This window comes from Urocitellus parryii, chromosome 1 (assembly GCF_045843805.1).
Source record: "Urocitellus parryii isolate mUroPar1 chromosome 1, mUroPar1.hap1, whole genome shotgun sequence".
NCBI classification, from domain to species: Eukaryota; Metazoa; Chordata; class Mammalia; order Rodentia; family Sciuridae; genus Urocitellus; species Urocitellus parryii.
The window spans coordinates 246,254,156-246,272,592 of record NC_135531.1 but is presented as its reverse complement, the minus strand read 5'-3'; the positions used below and the strand labels follow the sequence as shown (position 1 = coordinate 246,272,592).

Genomic DNA, 18,437 nt, shown 5'->3' with positions numbered 1-18,437 from the left:
TCAGCAGATGATATTTTTAGCAGAAACTTTGAACTACCAGTATTTGGATGCATATTAATGTTGGATGATTTAGGATGAAATCATCTTTTTTTACTGAGGTGTCTCATGAATTTTTCCCAGAGCCAGACTTACATAATGCATTTTTTAAGGTGGAGCATAAAGGTTTGTTATCTATTCTATTTTGTATAAAATAAATAGATAAAGCCATGCGTCATCCCGACTCGGCTGTGGCCCTCACCAATTTCATGCCAGAATGCCAGGCGCTAATATCCTTTGTCAAGAAGAGGAGTATTTTGGGTTTTGTTTTTTGTTGACTTTTTTTATTTCCTTACGATGAAAGCTCATTGGTTCTATTTCAGAGCTCACAATTGATGGATAGTACTAAAAGAATCATATGCCCAATTATGCCCCAAAATATCCAAAGAAATAGTTGTCTGTCTTGTTCTCATTTTCCTCCTTCTCTGAAACTACTTCCTTTATCACACAAAATGTGTACCTGGAAATTTAGGGTGGTTCTATTTATAAAATGGATGTTTTTTTCCAAATACTTGAATAATTTTATTAAGGGTTAAAATATGCAGTGTATTACAAAATTATGTGACTCATGCGTAGGGTCTGATCTAATCCCTTTTGTATCAAAAAGATGTGTTAAAGTGTAGGTTTCCATATTTAAAATTCCAGGTTCACAATAGACCTTTCAAACCAAACCCATTTTGTATTAGAAGTTGAATGGCAGAACAAGCTCAGATTTCGCAAAAGGAAATTAAGAATTTGGATCCAACTTTTCTGTCTACAATGCAGCATGTTCAGTAGAACTTAAAGCAGTTGTGGTGAGTCATGGACCTTCCTCCTTTGTGATTGGCCTGACATTTCCACATCCCCTCTGTTCTTTTCCTGTGCTGGCTGTAATAAAGTACCAAAAACCAGAGGGCTTAAAACAACAGAAATGCACTATCTTGCAGTGCTGACAGCCAGAAGTCTAAAATCAGTATTACTGGAACAAAATCAAGGTGTGGGCAGGCCGTGTTCTCTGTGTAGACTCAAGGGAAGAATTTGTTTATTTCCTCTTCCAGCTTCTGTTGGCCGCTGGCATTCCTTGGCTTGTGGCTGCATCTCTCTGGTTCTCAAGGCTGGCACCAGTCTCTGTTCTTTGCTCATATCACCTTACCCTCTGTGTGTCTATGGACTCACCCACTGCCTCTCTTTTATAAAGCCAAGAGGTTTTACTGGTTGCATTGAGGACATCCAGATAATTCATGATAATCTTCCCATATCAAAAGACTAAAGTTAATTATATCTATAAAGACCTTTTCCCAAATAAAGTAGACCCAACCAGAGCAACTGGGAGTTTACAGTTACAAAGGCCTCAGTCCATAAGTGGCTGGCTCCATTCCTCTGGACTCAAGGTGAGGCAGAACATATCATGGTGGATGAGTGTGGCAAAGAGAAGCAGCTCACATGATGATCAGAGAGAAGACAGAGAGGCTCCACTAGCCAGATATAAAATATATACCCCAAAGCAGGCCCCCAATACCCTACCTCATCCAGCCACACCCTACCAGCCTTCAGTTACTGTCTAGCTAATCCCATCAGGATTAATTCTATGATTGGATTAAGACTTTTGAAACCCAATAATTTCTTCTCTGAACCTTTTTGTATTGTCTCATACACGAGCTTTAGGGAGACACCTCACATCCAAACCATAACATTTATAAATATTAGGAGTCAATGTCTTTGGGGAGACATTTTCAGTCTTCCACATCTCCCAGTGCCCCAGAGTATTTTGGGTAATATTGATCCTAGGAAACCCAAATTCTCAGAGAGAATCTGAAGTTTAGATCTGCATTCCCAGTTTCACTGAAGCCCAGGATCATCTCAGAAACAAGGATTATTTCATAGAATTCTTGTTCATATATTTCCTATTTTTTGAAACCTGAGATGCACAGTAGGCGCAAACTCATAAGAAAACACATTTATATTTACGCCAAGTAACAAGCTAAGAAATCAGTTGAAAACTCTTGTAACCTTTATTCCTACACCACTTCCAATGTATAAAATGAAAAGAATGTGGTCTATTTATTGGTTTGTGAAAATTAACAATGATAGGTGACAAAATCACCTAATAGATACCATACATTTTATATCAGAAGGGCAAGCCAACCTTAAACTTTGGCAATGAGGTAAACATCTAAACAATTATTTAAAAGGTGTAAAAGAAGAGGTGAGAACTCCCAAGGTGCTATTCATTGATAACTAATAGGAGAACACTTCATTAAGGAACTATTATTCTAAAAAAAGAAAAGAAAAAAAATATATATATATATATTTTACTAGAGATTGAACCTCAGGGCACTCTACCATTAAGCTACATCCCCAATCCTTCTTATTTTTATTTATTTTTTAAATTTTGAGACCAGGTCTTTCTTTCTGAGTTCCTTGAACATAGGATCCTCCTGCATCAGCCTTCTGAGTCACTGTGATTACAGGCATGCACCACCATGCCTAGTTCCCTGAATATGTATTTCTTATTGACTGGTTTTCTTACTTGTGTTATCTTTGGACTTGGGCAAAACATATCTCATTTTTTCAAATACAGAAAAATTTAAGTAGAAAGTGTATATGGTCATATAAGTGTCATAATCCCCCCAGTTTCCATTGGTTTGGATGTAAGCACTAGATAAAATATAATATTGGTTTGTACTTTACTCGTCCATTGATGATATATTCAAATCAAGTCAAAAAATATTTGTTGGCCACTTACAATGATCTTTTCCTTTATTAAAACTTGATGTTAGGGGACTGGGGATGTGGCTCAAGCGGTAGCGCGATCGCCTGGCATGCGTGCGGCCCGGGTTCGATCCTCAGCACCACATACAAACAAAGATGTTGTGTTTGCCGATAACTGAAAAATAAATATTAAAAAAAATTCTCTCTCTCTCTCCTCTCTCACTCTCTCTAAAAAAAAAAAAAACTTGATGTTAGTCTCTAGGTAAACTATACTAAATAGAAATGTATAACAAGGCTCAAATTTCAATAGAATATAATAGGAATCTAAGGTCAAATTCCACCTAAAGAATTTTTAATTCCATAAACATTGGTGATATAACTATTCTATGGCAGGCATTATGTATTAGGTACAGCTCTGAAGAATCAATGATTAAAAACAACCAAAAAAAAAAAAAAAAGATCGAGAGAGACACTGCTATTTCAAGGGGCTCACCTTGTAAACTATGAGACATGTGGAAGCAAATATAATTTGCTTAATTGTCTTAGTCCATTTCAGCTGTTATAGCAAAGTACCATAGACTGAATGACTTATAGACAACAGAGACTTATCTCTTCCAGTTCTGGACGCTGGAAGTCTGATATCAGAGTGCCAATATGGTCAAGTTCTGGTGATAACCCTCTTCTAGATTTCAGATTGTTGTTTTCTTATAATATTCTTACAAGTTGGGGAAAGGGCAAGAGATCCTCTTTTATTAGGTCTCTTTTCTTAGCACACTAATCCCATTTATCAGGGCTCTACCTTGCCAAAGTCTGGCTGGGCACAATTCACAAGCCACTTATCAAACAGAAACGAACTTTATTTTTAGAACATACACAACACCACAGGAGCTCTTCAGGAAGTCCCTCAGAGCCCAACTGCCACCACTGGCTTCCCACAAGCCTCTCAACCCCCCCACTCCTCCTGCTCTTGAGGCCGATTGGCTGGGTTGTGTGGGCGGAGCCAAAAGAGTCCCCCAATGAGCAGCCCTGTGGTCTGAAAGGGCGGGGAAACAGCCCAATGAGCATCACCACAGAGGAGCCAATCAGCTGGCAGCTGGAAGTTTGCTGGGGCCCCTTCGGCTGTGCCTCTCAACACTACCTCCTGATCTAACATCTCGCCAAGGTCCCACCTTCTAATACAATCATATTGTAGGTTTTACAAATTTGGGGGGAGTACATTCAGTCTATTATAAAACTCAGTGTGGTAAGAGCAGTTGAAGTGACTAAGAAGTCTTCTCAAAAGAGTGACATTCTATCTGAGTCTTGAAGGACAAGGAGAGATTCTGAGAAGCATACAAGGGTTGAGAAGACCTTTCAGGCAGAAGCAACAAGAAGTTCAAAGGCACTGAGGGATGAGTATTGGTGATGGTCACTGGAGAGATCAGGTGTCTAGATGGTGGGATTAGGTCATACTGAGAACTTGAACATCATGATCAAGAGTTTAGACTTTATTTTAGGTTGTCAAGAAGCTTCGAGAAGTAGGCATGGTGTTGGTAAGTAATTAGTAAATTTCAGTTGTCTTTTCTCTGGGATCATTGCAAAACCAAAAGTGATCCCACTGTCTCTGCCGAAAAAGCAATGTGCCTATTGAAAATCTGTTTACAAAACCCTTAGAATATAACCTTTTGAGGCATAGTGGCATATGCCTATAATCCCAGCACTTGAGAGGCTAAGTCAGGAAGATCATAAGTTTGAAGCCAGCCTGAACAACTTCCTAGGACCCTGTCTCAGAATTAAAAAAAAAAAAAGCCTACTATACTTTAGGAAGAATCCTTTTCTTCTATTATAATTCTGGAGAGTCAATATAGTTTGATATTACAGGAGTACTTGGGTCTCAAATCCAGTTTATAGAGTTCAGTTATTAAGCTACTCTCTGCTCTGTTTTAAGTGTGTCTCCCCCACATTCACCTGTTGGAAGCTCACTTTCTTAATGCAGTAGATCTGGGAGGAAGGGCCAAGTGGGAGATACTTGGTCATGGGTGGAGCTCTCATGAATGCATTAATGCTTTTTGTTGAAGGAACAAATTTAACTATCACAGGTACTTTTTACCATAAGTACTGAGAAACAAGAGCAAAGGGATGACCTAAAGGTGGAATATATAATCAAAAGGGAAGCAAAGCATAAAAATCTTTCTTGGCTTGACCATGTAGAATGAAGAAGCATGTTTGGCAGAGAATGCTGAGTGTGGTCAAGTGACCATTGTTGAAGATATCAGTACAACTGCAAGGAAGCCAGGTACTATTCATCAGGACAATGTAACAAGGCCCTGGAGGTATTTTGGAAATTTTCAATCTGCCTTTCCTATCACAGACTCAGAGCACCAGGAGGCAGAGTGGCTTAGGGGTACTAGCCCAAGATCATACCCAGGGCCACCTCAGGACTCTGCTCCCTGCATTCTGGTGCAGTGTGGGGAGTCAAGTGGCCCCAAGCACAGCTTGTGCCTCCTCCCCAGAGGATCAAGCAGTAAGTCTTGGTGGAGCACACAGGGGGCATATTCTGCTGATGTTTAGGGTGTAAGAGCCATGGAGATATAGTGGCACCACCCAGATTTTGAAGGATGCTCCATCTAGTTGCTTGGGAGTCTAGACAGAAATCTCTTCCAAGATCAGCATTCCCTCAGAAGCTTCACTAAAATGCCTCATAGAGCCATGGGAGTAGGGCCACCCTTGGGATTCCAGAATTGCAGAACCACCACCAATGTGCAACACGCGCCTGGAAAAGTTGCAGGCACCAGTTGCAACTCCAACCCAAGGAAAACAAGCATAGACTGAGCCTAGCAAAGCCCAGGAGTTGGGGCTGTCCAACATTTGGGGGGCTCAACCCCCAATGTGTCCAGAAGGCTGCATGGAATGACGATTCTCCAGCTTTAAACCTTAATGTTTGTTTTCTTGGTTTTCAGATTTGCTTGGGATGGTTACTCCTATCTTTTGGTCAATTTTTACCTCTTGGAATGGAAATATGTACCCTATGCCTATCCCACCACGGTATATTGGAAATAGATAACTTTTTATTTTAAAGGCTCACTGATGGAGTCTCTGATAAGACTTTGGACTTTAGACTTTAAAGTTGATTCTGGAATGAGTTAAGACTTTTGAGACTATTGGGATGGAATTAATGTATTTTGCATCATGAGAAGGACACGAATTTTGGAGGCCATAGAGGGAGGCAAAGATTTGATTGTGTGCCCTTCAAATTCATGTGTTAGAACCTTAATTCCTCAATGTGGCAGTGTTGGGAGGTGAGGTCTATTGGAAGGTGTTTGGGTCATAAATGTGGAGCCCTCATGAAAGGATTAAAGGTTTTCTCAAGGGAATGGGTCACTATCACAGGAGTTCTGCTGTCCCCATTTGCTTTTATGCATGTGTCCATATGGTCTTCTTTTCCACCATGAGATGACACAGCCTGAGGTCCTCAACAGATGAAAACACCTGATTTTGGACTTCCCAGGCTCCAGAACTGTGAGCAAAATTAAACCTGTTTTCTTTATGAATTACCCAGTCTCGGACGTTCAATTATAGCAACAGAAGATGGACTAGGACCCTGTGTGAATCTAGATGTCTAGTTGCTGTTCTCTTTCTGCCAGCTGGCTTCAGTTCAAGCATGATTATCATGGTGTTTACATTTTGTTGCCTCAATTCCTTCCTCTTTGTTAGGAGAGAGAGCTTGAATTTAGGGCAGGGTTTAAAGGTGTGTCCTGATTAGCCCTCTTTGATTTTGTGACACTTATGTTTAGGGATGGCTGATAGATGTGAAGAAGGCAGGCCAGAGAAGGTTGAAAAGGAGTCCGCTGCCCTAACCCACCCACTGATAATAAAGACCTGAGGAGAGCAGAGGCTGTGAGGCTAGTCAATGCTCTCAAGAAAGAATGGTCACCCCACTTAGCGTGGCCTCTTCCCTTGATGATTCAGGCTTCTGGAATTGGCTCACACTCTGGTCTTTTGAGGTAAAAACAGCTGTCATGCATGCAGACATGTACCCCTTTATCTTACTTACTTACTTATGTCTGTATGTCTTTATTTAGCAGTACTGGAGATTCCAGGAGTGCTCTACCACTGAGATACATCCCATGTGGACACATGCCCTTTTATTTCGAGACAGGGTCTTGCTAAGTGCGAAGTTGCTTAAGCTGACCTTGAATTTGTGATCCTTCGACCTGGGCTTCCCTAGTAGCTGGGATTACAGGTGTGTACCACCGTGCCGGGTTCCCTTTAACATTTTTAAACAAAACTGGTGATTGCAAAGAATAAAACAGGGATTTCTCCATAGCTATAGAATCTGAGGGCCAAATCTATGCAATTAGAAACACTGACATCTAGTGTTGACGTTGCAAAAGGACAGATGGTGAGCCTTACTGTGGAGATATTTGAGAATGCCATGGGTTTTCTTAACTTTAAACCCCTATATCAACAGGGATATATATATATATATATAGTGAGAGAGAGAGAGAGAGAGAGAGAGAGAGAGAGAGAGTGTGCCACAATTCCAGCAGTTTCCAGGCCTTCCCTCACCTCCCCAGGGTCTCATAGGGCCAGGATAGGAGGGATGAGCCAGCCTCTCCTCTCCTGTTCCTCCTAGTCACTGTTGCTCCCTGGACCCAGAGCTCTTGGCTTCTGTTCTGTGCATTGCAAGAGGTTTACTTCTCATCTCTCTTATTCCCTTTATTCCACCGGCAATTTGAAATCTGCCCACTGTCAAAAAAAAAAAAAAAAGAAAAAAAAAGAAAAGAAAGAAAGAAAGAAAAAGAAAAAGAAAAATCACTGAGATGCCTCTGGGTGTAGAAGCACCTTTTTGCCTGTAATGTCCCAATGGCTACATTTACAAATGCTTTTTTTTTTTTTTAATGAAGAAGCCAAATGAAAACACCCCCTCTCCTTCTCTCCTGTCAACAAAAAAATTGAAAAATATCCATTAGTACAGTGTTGTTATAATAGTACATTCTTCTACCCTTTGAAACAGATTTCAAAATAAGCAGCATAGGGAATTTTTGAAAAATTTTTTTACTTAAATATATAATTTCTGCTAGGCATGATGGCACATACCTGTAATTCCAGTGGTTTGGAAGGCTAAGGCAGGAACACTGCAAGTTTGAGGCCAGCCTCAGTAATTTAGCGACATTCTAAGCAATTTAGTGAGAGCTTGTTTCAAAATAAAAAGGGCTGGGGATGTAGTTCAGTGGTTAAGTACCCCAGGGTTCAATCCCTGATACCAAAATCAGCCAACCAAATAATCAATCAATTAATCGTTTCTTTTAGCAATCAAGGAAACCCTGGTGTTCATGAATGAGATTATCGTATGTATTTGTTGCCTGTAGTCCATTGCTACTATAAGAAACTATAAATATTTCCCAAATGGGGAGCTCTTAAAAGAGAGAACATTATATGATGAGTAGAATCAAATCATCCCTTGCTGAGCTCATGATAAATTTGCTTTTTCCTGTCAAAAACTGGGAGAACAAATGAGCTGTGTTTTACAAAAATGGAATTAATACTAGAAGTTACTTGTGATCAATGTCTATGAAAATCTAATTTATTCAGTGGCTCTCTTCTATTTAAAAAGTGCATTGCCTGTGTATTGAGCTCAATGTTCTAGGCCCTGGGAAATTAAGAGTGAACTGTGTCTAAGGAGTTTATGGTATGTTGAGTTTGCTGTAACCTCATTAACAATTTAGTACTTCAATCTTATTAGATATTTTAATTTCAGAGTCCTGGAGTTTTAAGGAGAGTAATGAAATTCCAGAATGTTCCTTTACTCATTAACCACTGATGTTTAAACAAACTAGTCTCTCACATTAAAACTACAAGGACACCTTCATTTGACTCCACTTTCTCTAGTTACTGCCTTCTCTCTTTCCCTTCACAGATAAATTACTCAAGAGCTTGCTGTATTTTCTTTCTTTATCCCTTCTCATCTGACTTTCCTCCCACCTACCAAAACAACTCTAATGTTCCATTGACCCCTTTCAGGCTTCATTTTGTCCAATTCATCTCTTCTTGAAATGCTCTTATTTCCATTCTGTCCTGAGTTCCCGAATGATAGGGGACAAATAGATGTGTGTGCTGGGTACAGGAGGTTAAAGGAACAATTCTATAAAATGGACCCACTGTGCTGACCCCCACATGCTTTTTTCAACAAGCAATCTACCTGCAGCCCTGCCCAGCTTAGGCAGACAGTATACGTCACATTCCTCAGCAAACTACCTGCAGGAAAAATGCAGGCCCCAAATAATGTTGATAAGAGGACCCCAAGTTACCCTGAAGGGGGAAACTTTTGTGACCCTTTTCACAGACCATATCCAGAAACTCAAAATTCAGAGATAAGGATAATTCCTCCTAATCATAAAATCTATAATAATTTATTGTTAAAAATCCAATTAGAACTGGTCAGCATAGGCCAAAGTGTCCTAGAGTTGTCATGGCAGTGGCGCCTTGAAAGACTGATGTCACCCTGCTGTAAGAGGTGGAGCTAGGTAGGACTCTCTGGAAGCTTCTCTGGGATTGCCAATAAAACTGGAGTGCAGGAGAAACACACCCCTCTCCTCTCCAAGAGGGCCCACACTCTCCCCTGAGGGTGTCCCCTTTCCCTTTTCCAATCCCTTCAATAAATTTATGACTGTTACTCTGACATGTTTGAAATCTTTCTGATTTAATTGCAAGAGTTGGGGTTTGAAGGTGGAGGGGGTGTCTTCATGCTGCCTCAGTTTCCTACAAGGACCCAGCCCTGTAAGGTCTCTAGTAGATTCTATATATGGCTGTTACATATTAGAATCTCTCAAAGCTCAAGCCCTAGGGCTTTTTCTTTTCATTTTCTGAACCTTACTGAGCTAATCTCATCCATGTCTACGTCAACCACTCCAGTTTATATTTCCTTCTAAGACTTTGCCTCTGAGTTTCAGAACTGCGTAGCCATTGCATACTATCCATTGCTGCTTGGAGATCTCAAGTTCAACATGTTGAAAATGGGTGGAATCATGATCTTCTCTCCTCCACGCCTGTGTCTGATATCTCAGTGAATGGCACTGTGATCTGTAGGCTACATGATCCAAAGACCTGGGATTAATTTTGAACCTCCCTTTCCCTTAGTTCTCCCCACACACCCCACCACCACCACAGTATGCAGTACATTACCAATCCTTTTAAATATCTCTGCATCTGTGCTAGTGGTGCCCTAATCTATGCTAATGTGTTTTTCTACCCGGACTACCTGCAGTAGCCACCTAATTGGCTTTGTACATTCTTCTTTTTTAGCTCAGTCTGTTTTCATCACTGTAACCAGAATAATCTTAAAAATTTCTGGTCCAATAAAGACATTTAGGTGCTTAAAACATTTTTATCACTTAGCATTGCTTGGAGCAGAAAGATCATAATCAGTCTCTTGGCTCTACTTCCCATCAGGCTTCCCCCTTATTCCCTCTTCTCCTGGCATACTAACTTATTTTCAGTTAATGTGCAATGTTCCTTTTTAGCCACAGTTCTTTCTGTACAGCTAGCCACTGTGTGAAACTCTTCTCCCTCTTTCTACCTCCCGGTTGCCTAGGCAACACCTAATGGATGGTCACTTTCTCACAGAAGCCTTCCCTGACCTGGAGACTGAATCACATTCTCCTTTTCCTCACAGAAATTAGCATCATTTATATTTACACATGTTATGGTCTAAGGATTTGATAAAAGTTTGTCTTACTCAACAATCGGGTTGACCATTAAAGGCAGGAAATATATTTATCCTTCTTAACCATCTGATCCTCAAAGCCTTGTGTAATGCCTGGCACATAGTAGGCATTCAGTAAATTTGTTGACTTAATGAATAAAGAAAATAAACACATGAAGGTCATAGTGAGTTGCCCAAGGTCAGGATGGCAAGGCTGAAACCATAGCCAAATATTCTAAGTTCTGGTCCAGCTCACCAGCCTTCTCAACAATGAGTTTATCCAAAATTTTATTCTGAATCATTGGAACCAAAGTAACTTTACAACTCATCAATTTCTCAAATCCAATTTACAAGTCCAATTTCTCAACCCTTCTATTTTCTACCAATGGGATTTATTCAGTAAGGTGATGCTGTAGGTATGGTCATATTTTCTTTTTCCATGAAGTACATGCTATATCTGTTCCATTTTAAAAGGGTATTATGATATGCCACTATTTCAAACTTGTAAAGCTTCTCAGGATTCTAAGAAGAAATACAAGGTTTTTGTCAAAAAGAACAATTTTGTCTCTTGCAATAGAATTTCCTGTTCAAAAAGTGCTATTAATTTGAAAACTGATATCTCCAAAAGAACATTCTATTAGGTGGGATCATCATCATCATATTCCCAGCCGCTATGTATATATCTTCTCTTAAATGTGAAAAGGGAGAAAGCCACTTTGCTGTGTAGAGAAGTGCCTCGTGTGTTTTTTAAAATGTTCAGTAGTTAAAGGAGAGGCTGCTGCATTTGTAAGATAAATAGGCTATGCCTGAAGAAGCTTCTCAAGGGTCTTTGTGCCATGGATGAAAATGGGATCATTACTTTTGATCCTCTGCACACGTCACTGACTCCCACCTCCAGCTGATCCACGGGTTATAAGTACCTATGAATCGTCTTGCAGATTGTAGGCAAGATTACCTACAAGGGCCAGCCAAAGCCAAGCTCCTGGTAAGCTTTATTGCCCTTTGTATTTCTGTTTCCATTTCACATATTGGGGTGGAAAGACAGTCTGTATTCATAGTGGTATGAGATGCATTTCTCTGTCTCAGATGTGTATGTTGGAGGCATTTCTCAGTATAGGGTATCTGAAGTAATTTTTTCTTTTTTAAGGCTGCTATCTTAAGACATAAGTAATTTAAGGTTTGGCTGTAAAACTTGCTTTCTTTGGAGAAAGCAAAGTGTGTATTTATTCAAAGATGAAAAAAGGCATACTTGGACTTTCTAGGTTGTATTCATAATTGCTTTTCTCATCATTGTATAATGCTCTCCTTATCATGGACTCTTTTAAGTGAATCACCTGGATTTGGGGGGCCTCATTTGAAAGTGAATATGGAAAAGATGGTTGAAAAATTTAGGTGAACCAGTAGTCATTTCTCCTTCCTTTTCTACCTTTATAGATTACCCCCCCCTCATCTCTCCTTTTACTCAGCTTCATTGCATCATGTCCAAAGCACCCCTCTTGCTGCTGTGTGTTGCCCTGGTGCTAACTGGGCATGTGCATGGAGCCACACTGAGAAATGAAGACAAGTGGAAGCCACTCAGCAACCCTAGAAATCGTGATCTGGTAAGAACACATCTGGGACATGCTGAATATAAGGTGGAACTGGCACCTCTGTGAAATTATGCACACTGTGTCCTGTATTGTAGAGCAGAGTTGAGAAGAGGCTACCAGGAGTTGAGGATTTCCACAAGGACAGGTCCAATGTTTTGCTAGTTGAGTGGTGGGCATTCTATTGTTTCTCTGGCCAGTTCACATTTATTTCTGTAAGGAGAAACATTTATATTTAGAAATGATCTTATGCATACTCAGCACATGACATTTGTAAATGTCTTATTTACACATTGACTTTATAGCCTTGATTCCTAATACATACACAAAATAATGTAATTGTGGTGTGTGCCAGTAATGCCAGTTACTTGGGAGGCTGAAGCAGGAGGATCACAAGTTTGAAGCCAGCCTTAGCAGCAACATAGTAAGACGCTTTCTTTTTTATTTATTTATTTTTTAGTTGTAGATGGACAGCATGCCTTTATTTCACTTATTTATTTTTATGTGGTGCCGAGGATCGAACCCAGTGTCTCACATATGCGAGGCAATCGCGCTACCACTTGAGCCACATCCCCAGCCCAGTAAGATACTCTCTTAAAAAATAAAAAGGGGCTGGGTTACACACCTGTAATCCCGGTGACTGAAGCTGGAGGATTAAAAGTTTGAGGCCAGCCTCAACAACTTAGCAAGGCCCTAAGCAACTTAGTGAAACCCTGTCTCAAAAATAAAAAAGAAAAAAGGGTTTGGGGGTACAGCTCAGTGGTTAAGCACTCCTGGATTCAATCCCCAGTACCTGAATAAATAAGTAAATAGTATAGCAGGGAATTGGTTTTTGCTCAACATAAACTGTACTGATGATAACATAGACAATCATACAACCAACATTTGCAAAACTTAATCACAAAAATTGGAAAGTGACCCTGCATAGTTATCAACTTACTAAGCATATTTTCAACATATGGTTATCTAGAAAATAGAATTCAGAAGACCAGTAAAAATTCTAAAGCATGCCAAATACAATAAACATGTTGATATGACTATTTCAAATATATTTTTTCTAAAGAAAATGATGTGAAATGTAGATTAGAATAATTAAACCAGTAGTACTTTGCCCAGTTTCTATGTGTTTGTTTCCTAAACAGAATCTGAAAAACACTTACTTAAAAAGAAACTACTGCCAAGGGCAGCAAGTGGCTCTCTCCTTCAGCAGAGGAGACACTGAGCTAATAAATGTGGAGTTCAGATTCATTTATGACCTCAGTACTCAGAGGGCTCACAATGAATCCTGCCTGTGGTGCTATTATGATTGACATTCCTCTCTTGGAATTTTTCATCAACAATGGTGAATGATCTTGTTTAGGGTTGAAATGTAAGAAAGATGGTAGGAGGAGAGGAGGAGAAGACAAACTGAAGCTTGAACTTCTCTTTCTGGATTTTCAACCTCCTGCTTCTTAGATTAGTCTTAAAGTCAATTCAGGGAGAGAAAAGGAGAGGACAAAAATTCATATTTGAGTTGTGATGTTTCATTTACATATGGCAATGAATATTTTCTTTCTAGTTTTTCAGAAGCCTTCAGGCATATTTTAAGGGCAGAGGTCTTGATCTTGGGAGGTTTCCAAATACTTTCTCCATGAACGAGAATCCCAGACCTCTCTCTTTCCAGCCAGAACTGATAGCTGCTGCGTTTGCAGACTATGAAGAACAGAAAAATTCCTTTCCCAATTACCTCAAAGGCTGAAAGTTTCCTCTGAACTCAGGTAAAAGTTGTTGCTTTATTCCCAAGATCTAACCAAACATTCAAATCAGCCATAAGTAGAGATTTATATTTCTTTGAAAAGTGACTTATTTCCTCAGAGAAAAAAGTGCTTAGCTCTGATAATACTCATAACTATTAAATATTTGAGTTTGGTTTGAATATTTTATAGTATGGCTTTTTAAAATAATAGTTACAAATTTAAGCATATATTTCTAGGGATACATATATTAAAATATTGAATTGTTACTCTTAATAGAATGATTAAATTAATTAAATATCACATACTCTTACCTACAGCTTTTTTCAGACCATGTCATATAGCTAAGTTATGTAGAAAATAATACACAAAGAAATATATCAAATTGAGCAGTTGGGTTAAATAAAAAATAAAAGTTAAAAGAATGGTTCTTTTGAAGGGAAAATCGAACTCATAGAACTCGAATTTCCTAATTTAGAGAAAAACAAGGTAAAATATTAGTAAAGATGGCATTTATGGAGTTGTGAATGTAGTTCAGTGGTAGATGCTTGCCTAGCATGTACGAGGCCCTAGGTTCAAGTCCCAGCACTGCCAAAAAAAAAATCATGTTTAAGACTTGAATTTAGTATTCTTATTACTTTAGCCTTCTATATGTACCATTTTAAAAGAAGCAGGTTATGGTACATTTCAAGAAAATACATTATGGTTCTAGCATATTAGCATCTTGTTTGGCTGAATAATAAACAGAATGGAATCGTAATTAAAATATTTTCCCATTCTTCTACATATTGGTGAAATTGTGAGGAAGCATAACCACTGTTATATTTCATTGTATTTTTGAGAGGGTTTTCATTATTAGTTCTCTAAAATGAGATGATTAAAAGAAATAATGATCCTTATTTTTTAAAAAAGATGCAATTTGTGATGTGAAATATGAACTTGAATACTATCCTAAGATGAAAAAATAAAATGGAATAAACAGAAAGATATTAATAAAGTTTTTCCTTGACTATTTTTCATAAACAGACTGTAGGGTATCAGTAGCTAAAACAGAATAATCATTAATACCATAGTTCCTATTTTGGTATGAGGTATATAAATTGCTTGTAAGCCTCAGTTTCTTCATTTGTAATTGCAGATACTAATCTCTACCTCACAGAAAGTATCACAGAAGTACTAAATAGATACTTTACTGTAAGCATAGAATGAGGTAATATAGGAATTATTCAAAGTTGTGAAAGAAGCTGAGCTTCTGATTTGGAGTAATTTCATAATTATGAGCTCTATATTTCTAATATCTCTGATATAAAAATGAGAACAAAAAGTTTTCATTGAATTATGTTGAGTTGGCTGTCTTTGTCTTAATTTTCTATTTCATTATATCATTTCCTTGTTCTTTCAGGAGTCAAGGCCATTTTAAAACTACAGAAGCAGCTTCTCTTTAGAACTATTCCACCATGGTCATGGCTAAACTTTTGCATGTTACTTCTCCTTTATGCTTATTTGTCAATTTGTAATGATTTTATTCTACATGCCCATATTTATATATAAATATTTGGACCTTTGGGATGTATGTGACTTATGCGCATATTTTGGAGTGTTTTTCCCTTCTATTATCATATTGATGTAGAGCACTGCATGTATTTATAGGACTCACAAAAACATGAAAAAAAAGACATCATAGGTGAAAAGATAATAATCTTCCAAATTAGATATTTTCCTTAAAAACTCACAATATTAGTTTCATACCAAATGAGAGTACGTCGAAATGGAAGCAAGCAGATATGGGATTCTAGGAGGTACCAAGGTCTCTGGAAGATGCTCTCATGCTAATATATTCAGAGGCTGACATTGTGCTAAATCAAATATTCTAGCTACACTCAGTCTTCAATCTGTGGAACACAACCTCCTCAAGAAGAGAGAGGAGAAACAGGAGGATTTCTATTCTTTTCCAACCAACCTCCTCTCCTCATCATAGTGTGTTCTAAATTATTCTAATTCCCATATGCTCATTTGGAATGACTACCTGTGCTATATCATTATGGATAGTTATATCATTTTCTCTGTGATTCCTGCAAAAGAAACACTGTACTAGAATATGAACATCAATGTCCTAACAATGTTAATCTGTATGTTCCAAAATAGTTTTAGTGGGTTTTTGTGGATTGTCAATACTGAATATCAAGAATAAATGTTTATGTAAGAATAAATTCTGCCTAGTTTAATGAATTTTATTGTCGTTAGTTGTAAACATGTCTGTTTTCCCTGGAGGATTGTGAGGTCTTGGTGAGAAAAATATCATATCTAATCTTTTTTTTTTTTTTTTTGGTACCAAGGATTGAACTCAGGGTCACCCAACCACTGAGCCATATCCCCAGCCCTATTTTGTATTTTATTTAGAGACAGGGTCTCACTGAGTTGCTTGGCGCCTCACTTTTTGCAGAGGCTGGCTTTTAAACTCACAATCCTCCTTTTTTAGCCTCCAGAGCCACTGAGAAAATAACCATACAGGACTCCTCCTGGCTCCATTTTTTTTTTTCTCCTGAGGCTAGCACAATGGCTAGCATGTAGCAAGTGTTCAATAAACACTTGTTAAATTGAAGTAATTGTGCCCTATTCTACTATCCTTCACACTATAATGGAAGCTGCTTTTAGTTGACAAAATTATTCTTTCCCATTAAAATATAAGTAATTATTGATAAGCATAGCTTTTATGAGGAAGAGAGTGTTTAACTGCTATTGAGTTCCTTTCCAAGTACCAGTGGTTTTCCTTTTCTCACTCCTACTCCACCACTGGGTGTCAAGACCACCACAAAGGGAGTGCTTATCAGCTTCAGGACCTTTGAAAAGGAAAGACACTCACATAGGATTTAGGCAAGAGCTTGCAAAGTCTCAGGGCAGAATTTTGCATCCTTCAGCTGCAAAATTCATCACAATTAGTAGCTGTTGATAGCAGCCCTTACTCCACATTGCCTTGAGGTCCATAATGATGATGCTATTGATACCTCGGGTTACTGCTGACGAGTTCTGCTCCCTCACATATTGAAGTATAACATTAGAGAAGCACGCCGAAGCAAGCATACAAAGCAGGGTTCATTTAAAAAGGGGGGTAACAGACTTCTCCCAGGAGGGAGAAGGGGGCCATAGTTGGTATCCTAAGAAGCGAGTTCTGCCTTTTTTTAATATGTCCTAGGCTTCCTTTATTCTCCTGCTCACTTCCTCTATCTCTCTCCTTCCTTCCTACATGACTAGGCCCAGGAGATGCTCAGTGGGATGGCCAAAAGGTGAGAAGCAGATGGATGGGATAAGACCAGCCAGGGACACATTAACAACTTTATAACTCCCTGTAAGAGGTGGGGGGCAATTCCTGGGACAGGTTACCTTAGCAACAGGTAGGAGCAGGGGCAGGTTCTTGATAGGGTGGAGGAAGGGCTCTGAAGGAATTAACATTTCAATCCTTCAGGGGACAGTCTCCAACTTCCCGAGCTCACTCAAATTGGCCTCCTTGATCTGACCTGACTCAATTTACCTATCTATACTGACTGCCTGTCTAATTCTGGCTTCACTGTTGGCATTTGGAGAAGGCAAAATCTTCACTTTGTGTCAATTCTGGTCTTCACACCACCCCTGGGAAACAGAAAAATTGTTAGGAAAATTGAAGAACTGTAGTCTTTCCTTGAACAGAAATAAATGTTCTGCAAATGTTCAAGGGGTCTGTGGTACTCCTCTACTTAGGACCTTGGCAGCCTCCCACCACTGACCCTGCTCTTTTTCAGTGAGGACCCCATTCTCAGGACATAGCCTATTGTTCTCTGTCTCAGATCTAGTTTGGTCAAGAACTGTTGAGAGTGTATGGTTGTATTGTATTTGTAAGCTACACAATAGTTTTCTACATTTTCATCAATCCAGGCAGTCACATGAAACTCCGGTCTGAGACAATTGGCTTTATTTCTCATGATGTGACAGGCAGCATGAATTTTATATTCATGTGGGTTCTCCTCATCCCCCAAATATTGAAGGAGGGCATGCAAATGTGGGTTCAGGGGCATGCTTGGCACAAGTGGGTTTGTGCCAAAGGTGAGGAGCTCCAAACTAGGAAATTCCTACTCTTATAATGGGGCTGCTTGCAAAAATGCTCAAACTTTGCCCTGGAGAGAAACATTATCTTTATTATACTGATCATAAAACAAAACTCTATGTCCCAGAAAGAAGCACTATCTCTACTTTTGAGCTTGTTTGCTCTATAAAGAGAAATTTACCACAAGCTTTTGCAGAAAAGTGAAAGTTCCTGGTAAAATGGCCTCCCCAAAAGTGTCACAGCTCTTCCTGACTCCTCCTCTTGACAAGAAAAAAGAATGGAGAAATCTCTTCTCTCTATACTCTCTTAATTCTCTCGTCATGGTATAAATTCAATGTTCTGCTTCCTTCAGATTTCCCATTTTGATTCTCAAAAATCAGTCTGAAGAACCAAAATGTTTCTTCTTGCTTTTTTCATTATTGCTGTAACAATTCTGCTTCATCACAAGGTAATGTGGATGCCGCTGACTCACCAGGGGACAAATCACTACCAGGAAGTGGGGAAAAGAAAAACAGAAAGATTTAAAGTTCAAGTTACTCAAGTGTGTTCTGACTTCTAAAAGAACTTTCACGTCATCAAGATTCTCCACCCACCCCTTGTGCATTGCTTCCTTCTTCTTTAATGGAAAT

At 39.0% G+C, this 18,437-nt stretch overlaps 1 protein-coding gene across 1 annotated transcript; it reads left to right on the top strand.

Moving 5' to 3' along the window:
* The first annotated feature begins 11,889 nt into the window (after window positions 1-11,889).
* C1H2orf66 (chromosome 1 C2orf66 homolog) lies at window positions 11,890-13,735 on the top strand. Its single transcript, XM_026408843.2, has 2 exons — window positions 11,890-12,012; window positions 13,556-13,735. The coding sequence occupies exons 1-2, from the start codon at window positions 11,890-11,892 to the stop codon at window positions 13,733-13,735; spliced, it is 303 nt and encodes a 100-aa protein (XP_026264628.2).
* The last annotated feature ends 4,702 nt before the right edge of the window (window positions 13,736-18,437 follow it).